The sequence below is a fragment of the Octopus bimaculoides genome, chromosome 5, assembly GCF_046866305.1.
Source record: "Octopus bimaculoides isolate indiv1 chromosome 5, ASM4686630v1, whole genome shotgun sequence".
Classification (NCBI taxonomy): Eukaryota; Metazoa; Mollusca; class Cephalopoda; order Octopoda; family Octopodidae; genus Octopus; species Octopus bimaculoides.
Genome location: NC_142932.1, coordinates 74,603,828 through 74,627,610, shown reverse-complemented (window position 1 = coordinate 74,627,610; position 23,783 = coordinate 74,603,828). Strand labels below are relative to the sequence as shown.

Genomic DNA, 23,783 nt, shown 5'->3' with positions numbered 1-23,783 from the left:
CCAGCATAGTTTCCCAGTATCTTGTTCTGAAGGTTCTCAGAATCCATCCAATCATTTGCCTTCCCATTGCCACCATCTTGGTGATATGTACATGAAACAAGGTGTTGTTGCTCATATCAATCCACAGATCATGCACTGTGCTTGACTCTGAGATTGCCTCTCCTTTTGGTCCAAATCATCATTGCAGCATGTGAGCACTAGCTTGCTGAATTTACCTGCATTAAATTGCATGTTGTTTTCTTCAGCCCGTTTATATATGAGTCTCTCTGGAGAAGATTATAATCAGAAAGTTCCTTGACTGCTTGTACTACTTTGGCACCTGTTTGATTTGGAAATTTGTTTTCCCAAATTATATATATATATATATATATATATATATATATATATATGTGTGTGTGTGTGTGTATATAAGAATTTAGATATAAACTCAAATTAGGCAATCATACACATACATTTATAAATTCAACTTAAAATGTGTATACATATATTAATACATTATGTACATAAAATTATAAATAAGGTATATAATACAGTTTGAGGAGGTTCACTTTCAATGGCCGTTTCTAGAGCTCATGTCCTGGTAGAAAAATTAATAAATCTTACAAACCATGTGGACAACATCCGCTTCATCAGGAAAGGTATCCTCATAAAATCACATTCTACATACCTTATATACCATTTATATTTTAAAAAAACATAACGAACCCTATGGATCTTTTAATCAAAACTCTTAACCTCTCTTAACTTCAGTACAAAAAACAATTTTTTCAGTCCTCTTTTTCTCACACTTCCTTCCATCCATATCACATATGGGTTTTATTTACATGTATTTTTATGTGTATTTATATATATTTATATTTTATAAATATTTTTTTTAAATATTGATGTGTCAATATGTATTAATCCATGTATATGCATTTTAAGTCAAATTTATAAATGTATGAGTATGATTGCCTAATTTGAGTTTATATCTTAATTCTTATCTTTTGTCTCAGGTTCGACCCAAGCACTTCTTTTTAGCAGTTCTATATATTTCGTAAGAAAGAACAATAATATATACATATATACACACATACATACATATATATATATATATATATATATATATATATATATATATATATATATATATATATATATATATGTATATATATATTTGTAATCTTAAATGTATGTGTATATAGATGCATTTATGTGTGTGTGTGTGTGTGTATATATATGCACACACATTATATCTATATTTTTAGGTATAATGTAAATATGTATGTGTGTGTAGGTAGGTATATATGTATATATATATATATTAGTGAGAGAGAAAGAGTGAATATTATATAATATATGTATGTATGACTGCATAGTTATTCAATCAGATTTTTTTTACAATACCAAACAGATTTTTAAGATTTCCCTAAATGTTTAATATATCCAAAATTACCAACAATCTTTACTAAAAATCGTATGAATTACTTCAAGAAGCAGTGAAACCAGAACTCCATTCACCTCTTCACCTTTTCATTGCTAAAACCTATCATTGTTAAGACTAAACAATTTTCTTGAAATTCACTGCTTGAAATCTTATTTTGCACTGCAGCCTTGGAAAGCTAAGTGCAGAGGTGTTTATGTACCGACAAAACAGCAGCAACAGCAGCATCAGCAGAAGCAGGAACAGTAGCAGAATGTCAGAATGTAGTGGCAAATGCTAGACATAGTAGGCTTAAATATATTATAGATGCTTTTCTTTTCATCTTCTTCCTTGTTGTCTCATATAACTGTGGTTATGTAAGATGTTGATATCATTTGCTTACGAAACACTGCAGGAGCAATAAGATTTCTGTGATATACAGAATAGCTATAGGTAGGAGACAGACGATGATTTCATTAAAAATATTACGGGATCTTGTGCTGAAAAAGGATATAAAAGAATATACTTTGAATTACTTTTTTTTTATAAAATTCTCACTTCTTCAGTTCTTCACCTCTATTACCTTAAAATATTGCTCTTAATTGTTATGTAATAAGAAATTAAACATATTCTTGTGAATAAGAATATTCACTTGAAATTGAACTTGGGAACTTAAATAATTTACACCTGATTCCTCTTGTTAGTGTGACAAATTCTTGGTGATATGATTAAATCCTATCTTTAGTTGTCAATTTATTTAAAATGTCATGCATGCATATAATATACGTGTGTGTGTGTGTGTGTGTGTGTGTGCAAATATATTTGTTCATTAGAAAAAAATATTTTCAACTTAAATAAATAAGCCAAGCTAAGACATAGAAGAGTTATTGCCATCATCATCATCATCATCATCATCATCATTTTAACATCCACTTTTCTAGGCTTGTACAGGTCAGCTAGAGTTTCTTGACGCAGATTTCTTTCCTCTCTCCAACCCTCACCCATTTCCAAACAAGGTAATATTTCCCCATGGCCAGCCATATTTTTCACAGTGGGATGGAAACAAAGGATATTGCTTTATGACAGTGATGCTCATTTACAATTATCACACATTCTTAAGACTAGGAAACGGATACACATATATAAATACACACATACATAGACAGACAGACAGATTGGTTGATTGATTGATTGATTGATTGATTGATTGATTCACACACATACATACTTGCAGCCTAGAAAGAATTGAGTGAACTCAAAGCTGGTAAGGATGGTGATGTTATAAGGAAAGAAACAAGATCCCCTTGATATCGTCAGGGAAAAAGCTTCTCTCAATCTGTAGAAAAGGAGTAGGTAGAAACTCCATACACTGTACTCAGTGTGGGCTATGGACATACAAGCGGTGTAGGAGAATTCACAGGCAGACTATCAGAGAAGACAAGTTTTGTCTGTGGCAGATGCACTGGAACAATACACACTAAGAATGCACTAGAAAAAGACTTTCTTAAATGCTTAGCCAGCTCAGAGTAGTCTATAATTTCTGTTACCTAGGTTACATAATTAGTTGTGAAGGTGATTATTCTGAATGTATGGTGGATTCTCCTGATGTAAATGACAGGCGATTTGTTTATAGTGGTCAAATGTTGGTCTGTACATTAGCTTCTTCCTTCCTTCAAATCAACATTGCCTGGACTGGTGCATGGTGTGCCACATGTCAGGCACCAAAGAAATTACAGAGCAGCATGAAATGAAGTGTTTTGCTCAAGAACACAATGCTCTGCCTGCTCCAGGAATTGAAACCACTATCTTGTAGCCACTTGTGTAACACCCTACCCACTCATGTTCTCAGAGAGTAGTTGCCAGAATAAGAACAGGTTAGAAAAAGGGTCAGTAAGCCTCTGCTAGCAACAATGGTTCTCTCTCTCAGAGTGAAGGGCAGAATGTATGAGACTTGTGTTAGAATTGTGCTGCTGCATGATAGTGAAACATGGGGTTTGAATGCAGAAGACTTGTGAAGGTGAGAAAAAACTAAAGCAAGTATGCTCCAGTGGATATGTAATGTTAATGTACATGAATGCCAGAGTACAAGTGACATGAGAGAAAATTGGGTATAAGGAATCAGATGTAGTGTCCTAGAGAGAAGGCTGTCTTGGTATGGATATTTGATGCATATGAAGGATAACTGTTGCATAAACAAGTACTAAAAAATTCCAAGTTAATGGAACCCTTGGAAGAAAGAGATCAAGGAAGACATGGGATGAAGTGGTGAAGGTTGATATGAAGATGCTGCATCTCACAGAAGAGATGAGGAAAAGCAGTACTGATTGGTGATATTCAGTGCTACAAAGAAACATACCCTGATATAAGGATAATGTTTAGAGTCTCTGAGATACTCTGTGCTCTGCCAAGCATAGAATATATAACTTGCTGCTTCTCCTCACCTTACATACCGCAAATTCCCTGACTTCCAGCATCATCCTGTTTCTCACCGCCCACCACCACTACCACCACCAGTTCACTTCATTCTTCTAATAAAAAGACTACATTGGTCCACTCCATCCTTCTGACTCCTTCACCGTTCACTAGGCTAATGTATTAGGCCATCCTCATTCTTCTATAAATCCTTCTATCTACTGCATCTTTGTTACCCTTTATACCCTTTCTACTAACAGCCATTACACTCTCCCTTCCTGAGGGCTACTTCTATTCGCACTCATCTCTTAAGGAGTATCACATCACCCATCCTTATTTTTATCCACCTCTACTGTTCTACATAATCTTACCACTTAAATCATACTACTGCTTCTCACTTTCAGCCAGTCATCCAAGCCCTTCTGGTGTCATTGCTCTTTTTTCTAATCCCCTCTTTGGTCACCTGAACAAATGTACATGACCTACATTATTGTTTACTCTCAGCACTTATCCTCTCATCCACTTCCAGCTTCACTGCTAGCTTTGCACCACCCTATTTCCCCTCACTTGCCTGTCAGTCTGAGCACTGATTACTTTCTACATTGTCATCTGTACAAGGCATCACCCCTCCTGTACTCATGTCAGCCAACAACCTGTGCACTCTTAAAATGAAGAGTGATTGAGGGGTTAACCAGCGTCCTCCTGAGGTTAAAATGGTTGTAACGTCAGTTCCTATGGAACAGTCATATTGAAGTGGCGATAAACATTACTTCTCAGTATAATTACTGCTTTCATCTCTTATAGAGATTTTGTGACTAACTAATTTGCTTGTTGCAAGATCAGTGACTGGTTGTCTCTTATTTTTCTATATAATGCGAGCTGGAGCAAACTACTATTATCTTTAGCAGACTCAGATTTTTTGCATCGTAATTTGCTGTTACCAAAGTTATGTGAGTTCATTCCCTGTGTTTTTGTCTGGTATTGTGATATTTTTGTGTATTTTGCTTTGAACTGAACTGTTGTCCTTCGTGGAACAGAATTTTTGCCCTACAGGGCAGAAAATTCTGTATTAAAATTATTGTGGAAAAAAAAAAAATTGCTGAACTATTGCTGGGTAGTAAATTTATTTTATCATGTTTTTGTCATTTTTGGCAATTTAAAAAAAAGCATATGATGGAATTTAATATTGCATCAAAAATAGATTTTCCCATGATGGGAAAAGGTAATACCAGTGAAAATGTAGGTGAAACAAAAACACAGGAATAGGAAAGAGCCAGTTTTTCTGCCGCTGTAAGTGGCAATGTAAGAGAAATGGGGGTAAAAATGGAGCAACTATTTAAGTTTTGTAACTTAATCAGGAAAAGTCGTAGTGACTGAAAACTACTGCCTCCTCCAGACAGTGCAAGTGATAAATGCACGAATGGTTGTGTATAAAATTTACAACGTTAAAGAAAAAAGAATTATGGACACCAAGAATGACATCGTTGAAAGATGTTTGGCCCCTGTATGGAACCAAGTAACCTATGCTAGCTATGGAATGAGAAGTGCAATGGTGGAAGCGCAGTTCGAAATGGCTAGCCTAGCGAAGGTCTCCATGGAAACCTTAAGAAATGAGGAAATAATTCTGTTACCCACATACTTGGTTCGCAGAATGGCGAAAATTACAGTAGATGAGATCCCAGCTGGTTATGAAGTTATGTGGGTAACAGCGGCAGTCATATACGATGTGGAGGAGGTGGTGTCGATATTACAAAGGAGAAAAAAATAAGCCGTCAACTGGAAAGGCCAGGCGCTCAAGATGGTTGTTCAAGCGTCAAACGAAACACTAGAAAATTTGCCCGATAGGGTGATTGTAGGGGAGGGGCTAACCATTAGAGTAGCTGTTGAGGGACGTAGGCCTCATTGCTTCAGATGTGGAGAAAAGGGCCACATCTGCTCAAAGTGCACGAAAAAAAAAGACAATGAGGCCCCTCCCCAAAAAGCTGCGAAGGTGGTATAAGAAAGAAATGAAAAGCCAGAAAATACAACAGAAACAAAAGTGGGAACAATGGCGGAAGAAAAGACAGATAAGAGTGATGAAATGGAGTATACCACAGTATTGCACAAAAGGAAAAAAGCACAAGTCCCAGACTCCCCTCCCCAAACAAAAAAATCAGTTAAACACAACAGACACACAAAGCAAAATTTCCCAGACCAACCCTACAGTGAAACCTTTTACCAAAACCCTCCCCAAAACACAAGAAAGAATTGTTTCCTATGTGGAAACAAATGAGCCGTTGTCTACCATTATAAGAGTGCACCACAAGGCTCGAGTTTTCAAAATAACTAAAGATACGTCCCCGAATATTAGATTCACAAAAATGGACACGGGCCTATTTTTGGAACTGAAGGAAAGGTATCTGGAGGATATCAGAGACATCAGCTCCAAAATGACAGACAAAAAGTTATTAACCATCCCAGTGGCTACACCAATGAAAAGCCCAGTGGCTACACCAATAAAAAGCCCAGCGGCTACACCATTAAAAGAAAAGGATGGGGAGGCAGCTGAATTTGTGCAACCCCTCCCCAAACTCAAACTGCAAATTTTTTTCCATTTTTCACAATGGCGATTAAGTTAGGGAGTATAAATGTACGTGGCTGGGGTCAAAATGGAAACAAGCTTGTCTTCTGAACAACTTCAGGTCACGAGATATAGATGTATGCATTGCAACTGAGTCCAAGATGAGTGGATCACAAGCATTCACACCTCTTCTAAATGGCTATGAGAAATTTATTTCTCCTATCTGACGAGGAGGAGGGGGCATGGTGGTCCTACTTAAGAAGACCTTGAACTTACAGGTATGTACAGTCTTTCTGGACCCAGAAGGTAGGCTGGTCATCCTAGATGTGACCCATGAGAGTAAACAGTCCTTCAAGTTGGTAGCTGTCTATGCTCCTAAGGAGTGTAGGTAGTCTGGTTTTTATCGAGACCTAGAGCACTTTCTAGTGAAGTCAAAAACGGTAGTTCTGTTAGGAGACTTTAACACTATCCTCGATGCACAGGTGGATAGTGTTGACTCGATTGATAGGAGGGGAAATCCTGGCCTCAAGGGTTTACTAGAGAGCTATAATCTAGTAGACTATTACAGACTGAATGAGCCAAGCATTCTACAGTGGACGTGGAGTAATAACGACGGCTCACACAGATCTTATATAGACAGGGTATTGGTTAGAGAAAGAGACAGGAATACTTTTAGTTGTCCACAATTTTGTATTGTACCTTACAGGGATCACAAATTTGTGATGTGTAAGGTGCATATAGATAAATGTCATAGACAGGGACCCAGATACTGGAAGATGAACAAGTCTATTTTGACTTGTGAAGCTTTCTGTGCCTGGATTAAGGAATTAGTGCAGAGGGCACTATGTGGTGCCATCATTAATAACATATGGTAGCACGCCCACAGGAGAGCCATTCGTTTAGAGTATATTAGATCTAGCAATCAGCTAAGTTTAGATAGATCTATAATAGAAAGGGAACTAGTTAAGAATTTAGACGAGGCTATGGAATTTGGCTTTGCAGCTAGAGTGCTGGTGGCAAGAACAGTCTTGTACCGTCACCTCAAAGCCAAACATGAAGGCTCCAGAGTTAAAGCTAAGCTACGTGCAGTGGGCCGAGAAGGTATTAACGTTGCCAGATGGGCCCGTCGTGTGGAGTGTCAGAGTGAAAAAAAAGCCTCTATAAAGTCTTTAACTGATGAACAGGAGCGCAAGATCTATGAACAGGAAAAGATGCAAAAGGCCTTTCACCAGCACTTCACCCAGTTGTTTGGGGGTAGCAATGCACTCGAGCGTGGGGAGTTCCTAAAGGGCTTCCTCGCTGGTGGGCTGCGACTCTTGGCATGTGAGGCAGAATGCTGTGAAGGATCGATTACACCTGCGGAGGTCAAAGAGATGCTGGCCAAGTGCGCTAGGGACAAGTCACTAGGGCTGGATGGTCTACTCGATGAGTTTTATCATAGCATGCTGGACTTGTTCAGGAACCTGCTGGCAGGCGTTTATACAAACTGGCAACAGAATGGGAGGATTCTCAGCTCTGTGAGTCACAGAGTGGTGACACTGATCCAGAAGGACCCGAGCAAGGGGACATTATAAGTAATTACAGGCCCATAACTCTACTCAATGTAGAGTTAAAGATTTTGGCCAAGTTGTTAGCAAAAAGGTTGACACGTGTGATGGAGAAGCTTGTAGGGAAGGCGCAGACATGCGCCATTCCAGGCAGGTCAATCCCGGACACTCTTCACCTTATATGCTACACCTTAGACAGGTTGAGTAAATTAACTGGCAAAGGTGGTGCACTGGTCCATTTAGACCAAAGAAAAGCATTTGATATGATAGACCACTAGTACCTGGCGGTGGTCCTCAAAGCAGCAGGGCTGGGCCCAGACTTCCGTAGATGGATCTCCGCAATGTATAGTGGCATCAAATCCACCGTTCAGATAAACAGCTACCTGTCGGAGCTGATTTCAATCAAGCAGTCAGTTCATCAAGGGTGTCCCCTGTCTCCGCTTTTGTATGTGTTGGCTCTTGAGCCATTACTGTGGAAGTTGGAGAATTTGGGGTGCACCCCCAATGAAATTGGATGCGTTAAGTCAGTCTCTGCTTAAGCGGATGACATCACCATCATTGTGTCCAACGAGGCTCAGCTACCTTGTGTAGAGGACGCTATAAAAGAATAAGAGGCGGTGGCAGGGGCAAAAGTTAACAAGGACAAGTCCATCGGCTTGCGCCTCAGCACCTGGAGGAGGAAGTCGATATCGTCCAGTGTCTTGTGTCACTGGACAGATGGTCCTGTTAAGTTGCTTGTTGTTTGGTTTGGACCGGACTCCCAGATGGAGAAGAATTGGAGCAAGGTGACAGACAGGGTGGAGGCCCTTGTCCACACTTGGTCCGGATGGGCTCTGTCCCTGAAAGGAAGGGCGTAGGTGGTACAGGTGTCTATTGCACCTGTAATCACCTACCGCCTAACCGTTGTGCCCTGACTTGTGGCTAAACAAGTTGAAGCGACTCCTCTTCCACTTATTGTGGAAAGGAGGAAAGCCACTTGTGAAGCGCTCCGTCTGCTGCCAGGACTGTTAAAGGGTGGGTTAGGGATGCCCTGGCTTATGATGCGCAGACATGTGTTGAGGCTGAGACATCTCTGGTGCTACCTGGAAGGCAACAAGGTATGAAATCCATTGGCGGAGGAATTCTTTCCACAACCAGCCTCTTTAGAGAGATTCAAACCCAGTTTTATTAAAAGGCATAATCTGACAGAATGGCGAAAGGAGTGTCGACAGGCACTTGTGCTAATCCACAAGATGGGCAAGGCCGGCAATGGGAATACCACCTTGGTTTTGTATAAAGGGCTAGTAGAGTTTAAAAATGATGACGTCCTAGGAGGGGCTTGGGGTTCGATGAGAACCAACTTGCCAACCTGTTCCCAAAAACTTTCAGGCCGGGGTATTTGGATAATTACCAAAAATCCCTGACCTGGCAGTGCTACAGGAACGTTTTACCTGTTCGCGATAAGTTATCCAGGCATGGAATGTCAGTGCCAACGGCATGTCCAAGATGTGGGCTGGACGATGAAACCATCCAGCACACTTTTGTACAGTGCCAGAAGCTTTCAGGCTTGATAATTTATGCTGAACACGTTTTGTCACACCTAGGCAGAGTACAGCTATCAGTCGAGTCTATAATAAAGATTGTGCTGCCAACCAGACTCTCAAAGGAAGGTGAGGCATGTTTTCTCTGTTCAGTGGCAGTGTTGAAAGAGTGTGTGGAAGACCAGATTGCAAGGACTCGTGACAGGATCTTTCATGTCTGGCCCTGGTTTGCTGACATACTTCAAATACCATCTGAAGAGATAGATAGGGCTCGAGAAGAGATGCCTGCCATGAGGTGTGTTTGAGAAAAGATGGAAGGTTGTGGTAAGAAAGGTGGGGGCAAGTGATCCTGCTTAATCCTCATGGGAAAAGGAAAAGGTATAGTCGCTGGGCTTTGTCAGCTCGGTAACTCTGAATCTCAAAAAATTCTCTATAATGCAAAACAAAGTATAATACAAAGGATGAGACTGGTTGGCACTAACGTTGTAGTAGTCTGGACAATAAAGAGTTGTGCTCTTTAAGTTGCACTTAAAGTTTACCAATAGTTTTTTTTGTTGTTGTTTTAAATAGGGTTTTCTCACAAATAGCTCTATATTTTATCATATTTCAAAAAAATAATGTAAATTACATCAGTTCTTCACTTACACTTACTGAGTCTCATCCCCTATACACCCATACTAGATACTTCACTCTATCCTTCGACCTAGAACAGTGGCCTTCAGGACTTCTCCATTCAGTGTTTTTCCTGCGGATACCTTCTAATGTCGATGCTAAACATCACCGCATCAATCCAATATTGACAGTGTTCTACATCTTCTGACTAATTTGTAAAGTAAAATGTTTAGCACTCATATATAAACCATCTAAGTTTAGTAGGAAGATATATAAACTATGTTCATATATAAACTATGTTCATGTATAAACTATGTTCATGTATAAACTATGTTCATGTATAAACTATCTTCCTGCTAAACTTTAAAACATGTTAACATGAACCAATGAGGGAGCCTGTACAGGGTCCTTCAAGCTGCAAGAAATAGCAGGTCAAATCTGTCTCAAATTATGCTCTACTTTCTTAGAAAAAGATACTATATCAATTTGAAAAAATATAGACCAGTGGTAGTTTATTCAGAATCATTTATAGTAAACTTGGTATTTTTTCTCAATATTTCTCTTTCTTGAATTCACTTCACTTTTTCTCTCAGCATTTTATTTTAATCAAAATTTGATCATTTTAAACTTACTTACTTCTACTAACCAATTATTTATTCTATTATAATTTCTATTTCAGGACTTTGTTTGCTTCTGAAATTCCACAAAGATTTGGTGGTCATTGACATTTTGTTGGAAAATAAGGAAGTGCTTTGTAGCTTTCATCCATTACTTCCTCACAAAACCTCAACATTAATCAGCCTTTTTTTAAAAAAAAGGTATCCCATAAAAAGCAGCATGATGCAGACAGACGATCCTTATATGTTTATGAGAGGCAGCGAGTCCTTCTCACCCAGTGTCTTTCCCGACCCCAAATCGTCAACTTCTGCTTCGACTTCATCAACAACCCCTTCAACTGCTGGAATTGCACCTTTGGACAAGAAACCCTTCAAATGTTCTCATTGTTCGAAGGCTTTTCTCTACAGCAGCAGCCTCACGGCTCACGAGATGATGATGCATCGTTCCGATTTGCCGTATGAGTGCCGCGACTGTGGGAGACGATTTTCTCTCAACACTCATTTAGAACGCCATCAGATGATACACACTGGTAAGACATGTTCACAATTCCTTTCTGATTTCATTTTAACTCTTTTGATGCCAACCCACCTGAGACCACTCCTAGTTCTATGATACAAATTCCTTGTTTTATAGTGGTCTAAATAAAACCCTTCTTCCAAACCTTTCATGTTAATTTGTGTTCCAGATACCAGTTTAATAACGATAAAGTTTTGTTGTGTCTAGGGAGAGTCATGATACCAATGTAATGAGCACACTCACTGCTTCAATTCCACTCATTTATTAAATATCCAGTTGGATATTTAATAGATGAGTGGAGTTGAACCAGTGAGTGTGTTCATCATGTTAGCATAATGATTCCCCCTAGACACAACAAAATTTGCTTCAACACACAAATTCACATAAAATGCAAAAAACCAAATGCAAAAATGAAATGATAACAGAGATGTACTTGCATAGCAAGTGACCTGATCTGAGATTGTGTGCAGGAACAAAAACTATTGCAGCGTGGAAGGTGTTTATAAGCCATTTAAGAAACACACAAAAACTGTTAGATTCACTTCAACATTTAAATTTAATTTGCCAAAATATTTTCGTCGCTTTGAGACCGTGACCTGTTCACTGACAAAATTCCATGCTGCATTAGAGATGAAAATATTTTGGCAAATTAAATTTAAATGTTGAAATGATAACGTTATTTTACTAAATTCATCTTTAATATCATAATTAATTAAAACAATTGCAATATATTTCAACAGAAATATGATATCAAAGGGGTTCATCTTTTTGATACCAATCCATGGTTTTATGACACAAACTTTCCATTATAATTTGATTGAAATTGATATCATCCTCCAAAATTTCATGTTAATTTGTGTTCCAAGCATCAACTTAATAATGACAAAGTTATTTCACTAAATTCTTCATTGTTTTAGATAGTGTATTTCAAAAGAAATATGGTATCAAAAGAATTAAATTTGGCACAAGTAAAATGATGAACAACCATTTATTAATAAGAAAATTATTTTTGTGTTTTTATGAACCAATTTCTATGTTTTTTGTGGTCTTGTAATTTAATATTTGTAGATATTTCAGTCAGTCAATAATTATGGAGATAACAAAATCATAATAGATCCATGACAGTTTCTTATACCATTATTCCATTATTATTGCTATTAACAACTGAATGTTAATGACATTTTAATTATTTAATTATGTGATTTTGGAAGTTATTATTGCTTTAAAGCAGTTTGATTTATACTTAAATGCAAGGTTATTAAAAATGATCCCATTATATGATAAATATTTCACATTTATTTTTTTATATGTATGTTTGTGTGTACATATGTGTATGCATGTGTGTGTGTGTAGTAATAATAATAATCCATGGATGGAATTTATAAATACTTTAATGCATGTGTTTCCACGAATCACATATTTCTTAAGACCATAGTCCATATTCCTGGGATGATTACAGTACAATCTATTTTTATCAGGTGGATCATAGTTCATACATTCATTTCATCAGGTGCATGTGATTTGTGGAAACACACATAACAATGCATTAAAATATTTATAAATTCCATCCATGGATTATTATCATTATTACTATATCTATCCTACATTATATCAGCACAGTTTGGTACAACCCCATAAAACTGCTATTGCAAATTGATATCCTTAAGTTGTAGCTGATATATTAAAATAGGAGCTTTTATACACATACTCAAAAACGTTTTGCTGTAAACAAAGTTAGAGAATATATATCAGGCAGATGCCATCAGTAATTACTTAGGGTAGGCAGTTGGTGACCTTTATGTAGTTAAACACACAAAACAATAAGTGAAACACGGTGCGCAACTCAGTTGAAGGTAGATTTATTTCTGCCTTTATAGCATGTAAAGAAAACAGTGTTGTAGGTGTGTATGCAGCATGTGTACTACAGCAGTACTATGTGTAGCTTAAATACTGAGATTGAAAAGTAGGGTTGAATTATGCCTACCTAATCTACATTAAATTAAAATATTTTGCATTTTATGTATAGTAATCAGAGTAAGCTTCATAATTTTATTGAATTAGATGCATATTTTGCTATAAAAGGAAAATGCCACTATTGATCTGTTTTATTTAAAGTAGGCACTGCCTACCTTGGCTACCTAGGTGGCATGTCCCTGATATATATATATATATAGTCTTTTCTGTAATATGTGCAATGGCTTATATTTTGTAAAAGAGACAATATTGTCTTTTAAAAGATTCTTAAATCTATAAGCAGAATTTAGAGTTTCAGTAAAGAAAGCCAATATATTTCTGATTTTCTTAATTAAACTTCTTAAGCATACATCTAATAGACATACAAAGTTATCACAGATGGAAAACTGAATTTTAATGAAACACACCTAACTAAATTTTTGACAGAGTAAAAAATATTTATTACTCTTAAGCATTTTGCTGTTTGTTCATATCTGATGCTGTTTCTGTACACCAAGTTTTTATTCACTGTTTCTTATATGTCAGAACTGACAAATTTCATTTAGGCATGTGGCTATGAGTACACATTATTGGTAAGGGTCAAGAGAGCTGAAATGTTTCGGGCCCTCATGAATCACTGTTTGGACAATGCTTACCTTACTCTGATGTATATTGCATTTTTAACACAACATGCCTATGAAGAGATAAAAACTGAAAAAAAAAAAAAATCCACAATATCATGCCGCTCAACTGTGTATATATGTTAAGTATGATACATAGATGGCTATTTTACTTTACAGTAAATCTTTACTTCAGTATTGAAATGTTTTTGATTCAATACTGATATATCTTTAGATCAATGATGAGATATCACACGTTATTTAACAAGTCCTTATCAAATATTATTTTACTGGTTCATTATGATGAGTAAATTGACTACACCAAATGTCAAGCCATTAACTCTTTTGATACCAACTCGCCTAGGTCCACCCTTGATTTCAGGATACACACTTTATGTTTCAAAGTAATCTAGACTAAAACCCAGCATCAAAATGTTATGCTAATTTTGTTCCAAACACCATGTTCAAAATGAAAAGTCTATTTTTGCAAATTCTTCCTTATTCTTAAAATTAATTGAATCAGAGATGTATTTTAATGCAAGCATGTTAATGAAAGGATTAAGAGAAGACCTAGGAAATAACTCATTACAAAAATTTAACATCCAAAACATTACATATAACAATTAGCAATACAATAACTATATTTCCCAGATGTGAACATTCAGATATAGATGTAACAGGTATATTACATCCATCTGTACCAGTGGTTCTTAACCGGAGTCCACATGACCCTTGGGTGTCTATAAAAGATTTTGTTGTTAAAAATTATGTGCAATAAATTAGTTATACTTGTACAATACACACAATATCTTCACAATTTTTTTATACAACTCCTCATAATATTTAATTATAAAAATGCAATAGTATTATTTTTAATCACCAAATGGCTATGGGGCTCCAGTCAACTAAAGTAAGATAAGAATCAAAGGGGTCCATACGCAACAAATGATTGAAGACCACTGATCTGTACTAAAGACACAAACACTGACACATTCTTGTATGGGGACAATAATCTGTGCCAAGAGTCAGAAGTGAGTGATTCTCATTATTATCCATATTTAAAAAGAATAGAAATTCAAATTTAAAATATCAGTTAATTTTCACAATTCTCTTGTAATGACATCATCATCATCGTTGTTGTCATTGTCATCATCATCGTCTTTATTGCTGTCATCATCATCATTATAATATTCATCTTCATATTCACCATATGTCATCATCATTTAGTGTCCACTTTTCCATATTTGCATGGATTAGGCAGAATTTGTTGAGGCAAGTTTTCTACAGCTGGATGCCTTTCTTGTTGCCAACCCTCACCTGTTTCCAAGTAAGGTAATATTTCCCCATGGCCAAACATGTTTTCTTGGAAGATTTCAAATTAAAGGTGCTGCTTGTATGATGCTATGGGCTGCATTCACAAGTGATGGAAGGCAGGAGGCTGAACTGGATGCTAGATTTGATGGCTGGTATAGCAATACCCCAGCTCTTACATTCATTCCTCAGAAGAGGAGAGATTGGTAAAAAGGTGAAACTCACTATCTTCAATTTGGTTTTCATGCCTATCCTGGCTTGTGGTCATGAATGTTAGGTAATGAATGCAAGTGGCTGAAATGGAGTTCCTCCAAAGGGTTTCTTGAGTAATGTTACTCAACAGGATGCATAGGTTAGAGATCAAGGAATCTCTCCAGATTGAGCTTCTATTCCTCTGCATCGAGTGGTCACATCTCCAGCACTACAGGCATGAAATTAGAAGAGTTTTGCAGCAAAGAATTGCAACAGAGATTCTTCAAGCTGAACCAACTAGCAGAAGACGTAGGGAGGGACTAAAGACGAGATGGTTGAATATGGTCTATAATCTCAGTTGGCCACACTTGGGAATCCAGCTTCTGATGGGTGGATGGATGGATTAAGGCAGCAAGTTGACAGAATCAATAGCACAAAATGCTTTGTGACACTTTCTTCTAGTTCTTTATACTGAGTTCAAATTCTACCTTTCATCCCTTTGTGGGTTGATTAAGTAAAGTATCAGTCAAGTACTAGGGTCAATGTAATCAACTTACCCCTCCCCTCAAAAACTGCTGGCCTTGAACCCTACATCAAACTGGCATCCGATTCAGGGATAATGCTGTAATTTTGGTCATTTATAGGCCATGGAAACTGGGTAGCCAGCCCTATCAGTCCTAGAGCTAGAGAGAAAACAAAAACACTTGTTATCAGTTCCAAGAAATAGATTTAGTCAAGTTACAATAAAAAGATGTTAGACTTTAGTAACATGGCTGATTCAACTTCAGTAATGGTCAAAATAGCCAAACTAATCCACATCATTTATTTTACCACCTATTGTTGTTTGTTTAACCCTAGTCAACCCTGATCAAATAGATCTATGATCTAAAGCTTGCCAGTCACAATCACACAATATATAGGTATTTAGGACTGCAGTTTCTAATGTGTTATTTGAAGGTAATTTGGATGTTATTTCTAGCAAGCTAATCAACCATGTAGAAGCTCTGCCACTAGTCCGTTTACTAGTTGTTCTCTATTCTTAGTGGAAATTGGAAAAGTTTTGTGTCTGGAATTTCATTGAAAAAGTATAATTTTCTTGTGTCTGGAGGAAACATAATTAGAATGCTTGAAGGCATCTAGTTTGGTACTTCTCTGGTATTGATTTGAATTTTGGCAAGAATTATTTTGACTTTCATCATTCCAGGTTGAATTAAGTAACTATTTATAATGTATGTTGGAAACAATTCAACAGTCAGAACTTGATGATGAAGTTAATATGACATTACTGAAAATTAGATAATTACATTAGATATAATGAAACAAGAAGGACCTGTGATTAATTACATTAAATATAATGAAGTAAACATTGATCATTGATACTATTGAATAAACATCTACCATTAAAATAACTCTGAATAAAACTCCGATAGTGATAACCATCACTTTTCATACTTGCAAGGGTTGGACAAAGTTTTTGTCTTTTTGAGGCAGATTACTATGGCTGGACGCTCTTCCTGCCTCCAACCCTCATCTGTTTCAAAGTAAGGTAATATTGCCCCATGACCAAATATGATTTTGCAGAACAACACTGCTTGTATGATTGTAACACTCATTTACAACTATCATACAATGTCAAAACAAAGGGACTACACATGAACATATGTGTGCATATGTATGTTTGTGTGTATGTATATATCATCATCATCATCATCATCATCATCATCATCTAATGTCTGTTTTCCATGCTGGCATGGGTTCAATGGTTTGACCAGAGGTGGCAAGTTAGAAGACTGTGCCAAGCTCTACTAACTGCTTTGACATGGTTTCTATGGCTGGATGCCCTTCCTGAAGCTAACCACTTCAGAGAGTAGACTGGGTGCATTTTATGTGGCACCTGCATTTTATGTGACACCAAATAACTCACAAGATAAGACTCCTCAACTGAGGTGGGGAGTAGTATTGAGGGAGGTGGCTTGTGCCAAGTGATGAGAAGTTAGAGTATGAATAGAGGGACAGAAATAGAGATCTGGCAGTAAAAGAGATGCATGGCTACCTCAGGAGGAAAAAGAGAGACAGAGAACAAGAGAGGAGGAGAGGGAATGGGAAATGGTAAAAGACACTAGTGGAACTGAATCTGAATCTATGTAGCTGGGAAACAAAATACTTAACCACACTGCTACACCTGTGACTTAATATTAACTCAATATCATGCTGAATAAAACACTTAACAGCATTTCGTCTGTTTTTGCAGTCCGAATTCAAATTCCTCCAAGGTCAATTTTGCCTTTCATCGTTTCAGGGTCTGTAAAATAAGTACAAGTTGAACACTGGGGTCAATGTAATCAGCATATCTCCTCCAAAATTTGAAACTAATATCAATTTAATATTGGTTTCAAATTTTGGCACAAGGCCAACAATTTCAGGGGAAGGAGTAAGTCAATTACATCGACCCCAGTGTTCAACTGGTACTTATTTTATCAATCCTGAGAGGATGAAAGGCAAAGTCAACGTAGGTGGAATTTGAACTCAGAACATTTAGATATATGTAATGCACTAAGCATTTTGCCTGCCGTGCTAACAATTCTGCCAGTTCATTGTCCTAAATATTAAACTAATATTAAAAAATGATAACATTAAATATGTATTTTATAGATTTTACTGAACTTTTTCAATAAATCAATTATCAATGCTTTGTTATTTATCAGCAATGAAATCAATTTTTGGTGATTACTTCATTTTATAGGAGTATCTATCTAAGACAGTAGAGTAGAAGCCTTATGGCAGTTCCCTTTATAGAACATCACCGTTAGTGTCTCACTCACTCCATTATATGTTCTTAGTGGTGGAGGCTGGATGAAATAAGGCACTAAAATACCATAATCTGTTGCTAAATTATATTTTAAGCTGTGGATTTTGAGATGCTGGTGTGTACAAGGCCACTGTCAAAGAAGAATTTGACTATTTTTGCATCCTGCCTTATTGATGTATAAATTGATGCTTGAAAGGGTACCTGGTCGTTCCTGCACCTCAGCTTCACAATCGCTCACAGTGGTGCCATTGCATATTTCTATCATCATCATCATCATCATCATCATCATCATCATCACCCTCATTGTCATCAACTGCTGGACATTACTGTCTAGGGTTCTAGGACTCATATTGGCAGTTATCCAGTTTTCATGGCATTGCAAGGTTACTCATTCACAGCTGAGTGGACTGGAGCAACATGAAATGAAATGGTTTCCTCAAAAACAACATGCACTACCTGGTCTAGGAATTGAAACCACGATCTTGCAAACATGAGTGCAACACTCTAATCACTATACTATGTGTCTAGCATTTTGGGGATGTTTCAAATTTTTTTTAAAGGGTAACACATTTTCCTTTGGTATGATCATCATCATCATCATCATTTAACATCAGTTGTCCATGCTGGCATGGACTGGACACCATTATTGAATGGTGTGTGTGTGTGTGTGTGTGTGTGTGTGTGTGTGTGTGTGTGCGCGCGTGCGTGCATACTCCATTTTGATCATTTATTGATTGAGTTCTTTTTTGTTTCTATTTTTTTCTATTTTCTTGCATCTAATATATCAACATGAATCCCTATGACTGTTACACACTGCATACATTGAATACATATTGAAAGAGAAAGTAATATATCATCATCGTCATCGTTATCCTTTAATGTCCACTTACCATGCTGGCATGGGTCAGATGGTTTGACTGAAACTAGTAAGCTGGAGAGCTGCACCATGTTCCAGTCTGATTTGGCATGGTTTCTACAACTGGATGCCCTTCCTAATGCCAACCATTCCAAGAGTGTAGTGGATGCCTTTTATGTGTCACCAAGACAGGTGCTTTTACATGTCATTGGCAATGTTCAGGAGTTGATCTGAGCATAAATTTCAATATTTGTTGTACCTTAGGAGAGTCATTTTGCAATAAGAAACACACTGTTTCTATTACACTTCTTTTATTATTATTAGTCAACTAGCTACACATTTGATGAATCAGTTAATCAATTGTTTAACTAAGTCTTTGGTCAATCAGTTAGCAAGGTTTATCAGAGTCCTTTTGATGAGCATTTCATTGATGAGATTGTGAATGGCACTGAAAGTACTCTGAAAAACCTGATTAATCAACTGAACAGTTAAATCAAATGATTGATTAGTTAAATGATTAACTAGTTGAATAATAATAATACTGAAAGAATTGAATTAGAATCAGTGTATGTGTTTCTTATTGGCATAATAACCCTCCCAAAATACAAAATCTGTTTCAATACTCAAGTTCACATCAAGAATCTTGTAGACCAAATTCAAAAGTGTTAATTTAAATTTATTATTGATAAATGTAATTTTTAAAAAAAATATAAAAGTTCCATGGCTGGAATTTTTTAGTTATGTATTTTGTGACCGGTGCTACAGTGCACTTTTCACAAATATTTAACTCTGATAGTCCACCTAGTTGTAAATAGGTGCCATAATTAAGTGTAGTTTACTCTTCTCTATAACAATGGCACTGTATAACTAACAAATATATTAATCCTTTTATTAATCCATCTGAGATTGTCTGATTTTGTAATACAAACTTTATATTTTAAAGCAATCTTAATAAAAATCTTCTATGAAAAATTCATGTTAATTCATATTCCAAACACCAGCTTAGTAATGCTGGAATTATTTTACACTATCTTCATTGTTTTCAAAATTAATTGAATGAAAAGCAGCATATTCCAACAGAAATATGGTTACGAAAGGTTTAAAGTGATCTAAATTAAAACTTACTGTCAAAATTTCATCGTAATTTATGTTCTAAACACCAGCTTAATAATAACAAAGTTATTTTACTAAATTCTTTATAATTTTCAAAAGTAACTGAAACAAAAGCAGTGTATTCTAATAGAAATATGGTTATAAAAGGGTTAATGTACAGTGCTGAGTTCAAATCCTTCCAAGAACTAGAAAAAGGTCATGGGACAACCACTTAAATTTCTTTTGTTCTATAGTATTGACATTGTAATGTTTGATACATTAGTACTTTGTGTTACTCTCTCTTTACTTGTTTCAGTCATTTGACTGCGGCCATGCTGGAGCACCGCCTTTAGTCGAGCAAATCGACCCCAGGACTTATTCTTTGGAAGCCTAGTACTTATTCTATCAGTCTCTTTTGCCGAACTGCTAAGTTACGGGGACCTAAACACACCAGCATCGGTTGTCAAGTGATGTTGGGGTAACAAACACAGACACACAAACATATACACACACATACACATACATATATATATATATACGACGGGCTTCTTTCAGTTTCCGTCTACCAAATCCACTCACAAGGCTTTGGTTGGCCCGAGGCTATAGTAGAAGACACTTGCCCAAGGTGCCACGCAGTGGGACTGAACCCAGAACCATGTGGTTGGTAAGCAAGCTACTTACCACACAGCCACTCCCGCGCCTATATTTTTTGTTTTAACAAATCCATAATGAAAATCAGTGTACTCCATTTTTTTGGTTTGTTTATATACATATTGTTGTTTTAATTAAAAACTCTGGATTTATCTTTTATTGCACCTTCTTGTTTCAGGTGAGAGATCTTACCAGTGCGAAGAATGTGGTAAAACGTTCCTGCATCAGCGTTATGTCAACGCACATGTTCGCCGTATTCACAATCTCAGCAGACCTTTCAAATGTGAATATTGTACGAAAGCCTTTGCTCACAATTGCCACCTCACAGAACACATTGCCATGCATTCCAGGGAAAAGACCTGAATGTGAAGCAATGACAATCCAAATCTCTCCATCCAACTTTCTCTATAAGTAGGACCTAGTTACAGCCATCTTCTGATGAATCTGCACATGACTTCTGTTTTTTTTTTGTTTTTGTTTTTGTTCTCCTCAAACATCCTTCTCCTTCTCTTTATTCAAAAGACTGAATTGAAATGTCTGTTTAGTTTTTAAGATATCTATGATTCCCCTTTAGCATGCTTACATATTAAAGTTAATGAGGCTTTGCACACACACACACACACACACACACACACACACACACACACATTTATATATATATATATATATATATATATATATATATATATATATATATATATATATATATGTATATGTATATAGATAGCTAGATAGATATACATAAATATATATACATATATGTGTGTGTGTGTGTATTTGTAAGCAAATATGTAGAGATATGTAAATAGATACATGTGTATGTGGGTGTATAGTCTTATACATCAGTCTTCTCCTCTGTACTTTCTTCCAGCTGTTCTTTCAATGTGTCATTAATAAAGAACATAGAACTGTTCTTTATAAGCTATACTTGGTGTTCCATTGAAAAAGGGCAACATAGACAACATTTTAATGTTCTCATGCTGCTTTATTTATGAGACACCTTGTATATATGTATGTGTTTATATATTTATATATACATACACACATATGTATAAGTATGTATGTATATATAAATGTATATGTGTGTGTTTATATAAATGTGTAATATATAGAGAGAGACACACATACACACAGCGGGAGAGAGGAAGAATAAGGTTTTAAATTAGAATCTTTCTATGCTCTGGACTTTTTTCTTAAATTAATATTTTAGTTTTAAATCCTTTAATTAAATAATTAGATAACTCAATAATGAAATATAACAAACAACAATTTTTGAGGACAGGATAAGAATAGAATTATAAAATGAGAGTTATAGCATTTTTCTCTTTAAAATTAAATTTCCAGTTATGTAGATAAATTCCTAAAATGATTTATTGTTAGAATAATTTAAAGTATCCAAATTAATATTGAAAGAATCCTTTCATTCTTGTGTTCTACCTTATTATGCTTAGCACAGTCCAGTTTTTGATCATCTTTAAATATTGTATTGAAGCCACAGTGGAAACCAAGAAACCAATCAAAGAGATACACAGACAAACACATGCATACACAAAGACACACATGCATACACAAAGACACACATGCATACACAAAGACATGCACAAAGACATACACATACACAAAGACACGTACGAACATGCGCAAATACACACACAAACTCACACATACACACACATACATGCACACATGCACACAAGCATACACAAACAAACACATGCACATATACACACACATGTATCACAGCACTAACATAAAACACAGTCTTCAACTCAGCATGGCATAAATTATTCAATTGAGTTTAAATAATCCAATCTTTGAGGATTACTTGCCTTAACCCTTCTGTTACCATATTTCTACTGGAATATAGTGATTTTGTTTCAATTAGTTTTGAAAATAATGAAAAATTTATTAAAATAAATTTGCCATTATTTAGCTAGTTTTTGGAACATAAATTAACATGGAATTTTGTTGGAAAAAGGTTTTAATTTAGATCACTTTAAAATAATGAATTTGTATGACAGAACTAGAGACAGTCATAAGTGAATTGGTATCAAAAGGGTTAAGGAACCATAGCGCAGTTATTAAGAGCATTGAAGTCCTATGTTAGCAAGGAAAGATTTTGATTTCAAACTGTTGTAAAAATATAGGACAGTTGAAGATTATCAGAGGAGTGACCAATTAAAATATAGAGGTGGATATGAAAATATATGCAAAAGTGAGAGTCAAGGTTCAGAACTTTAAAGCATGTCTATCTAGTGTTTGTTGCTACAGTGGCAGGAGAGGTGGATACATTTATATTCAGTCTTTTGTTTGTTTTTTTTTTCAAAAAGTTATTACCAAAATAATTTCTTCTTTTTTCTTTTGCTAAGTTTACATAATGATATTAATTACATTAACTATTGAAATTTGTGTCCTTTTGAAATCCTTCCTTTTATTACAATGTAATATATATTATTAGGACCAACTTCTTATGAAAAACTTTACTTCACTATTGAATAACATTATTATTATTACTATTATTATTAAAGTGGTGAGCTGGCAAAATGTTTAGAACTAGGCAAAATGCTTAGAGCTAGGCAAAATGCTTAGAGCTAGGCAAAATGCTTAGAGCTAGGCAAAATGCTTAGAGCTAGGCAAAATGCTTAGAGCTAGGCAAAATGCTTAGAGCTAGGCAAAATGCTTAGAGATATTTTGACAGTCTTTACATTCTGAATTCAAATTGCACCAAGGTTGACTTTGCCTTTCATCCTTTCAGAGTTGATAAAATAAGTACCAGTTGAGCACTGGGGTCAATGTAATCAACTATACCCCTCCCCTCAAATTGCAGGCCTTGTGTCTATGGTAAAAAGGATTATCAGTAATATTATAATATTATTAATTTTAAGGTGGGGAGCTGGCAGAAACATTAGCATGCCAGACAAAATGCTTAGCAGCATTTCTTCCAGCATTACATTCTGAGTTCAAATGTCAGTGAGGTTGACATTGCCTTTCACCCTTTCAGCGTGGATAAAATAAATACCAGTTGATTTCTGGGGTCAATGTAATTGACTAATCCCTCACCATAAAATTTCAAGCCTTAGGAGAAAGGATTATTATTATTAATATTTATAAG

General features: G+C 36.0%; 1 protein-coding gene across 1 annotated transcript in view; it reads left to right on the top strand.

Annotated features, from left to right (window-relative positions):
* The window catches only part of LOC106878880 (uncharacterized), a 71,736-nt gene extending 50,437 nt beyond the window's left edge, over positions 1-21,299 (top strand). The window contains exons 2-3 of the mRNA XM_052968395.2: positions 10,733-11,200; positions 20,850-21,299. Coding sequence (XP_052824355.1) covers positions 10,891-11,200; positions 20,850-21,034 — 495 coding nt within the window. The 5' untranslated portion in view covers positions 10,733-10,890 and the 3' untranslated portion in view covers positions 21,035-21,299. The remainder of the gene's footprint in view (positions 1-10,732; positions 11,201-20,849) is intronic.
* The last annotated feature ends 2,484 nt before the right edge of the window (positions 21,300-23,783 follow it).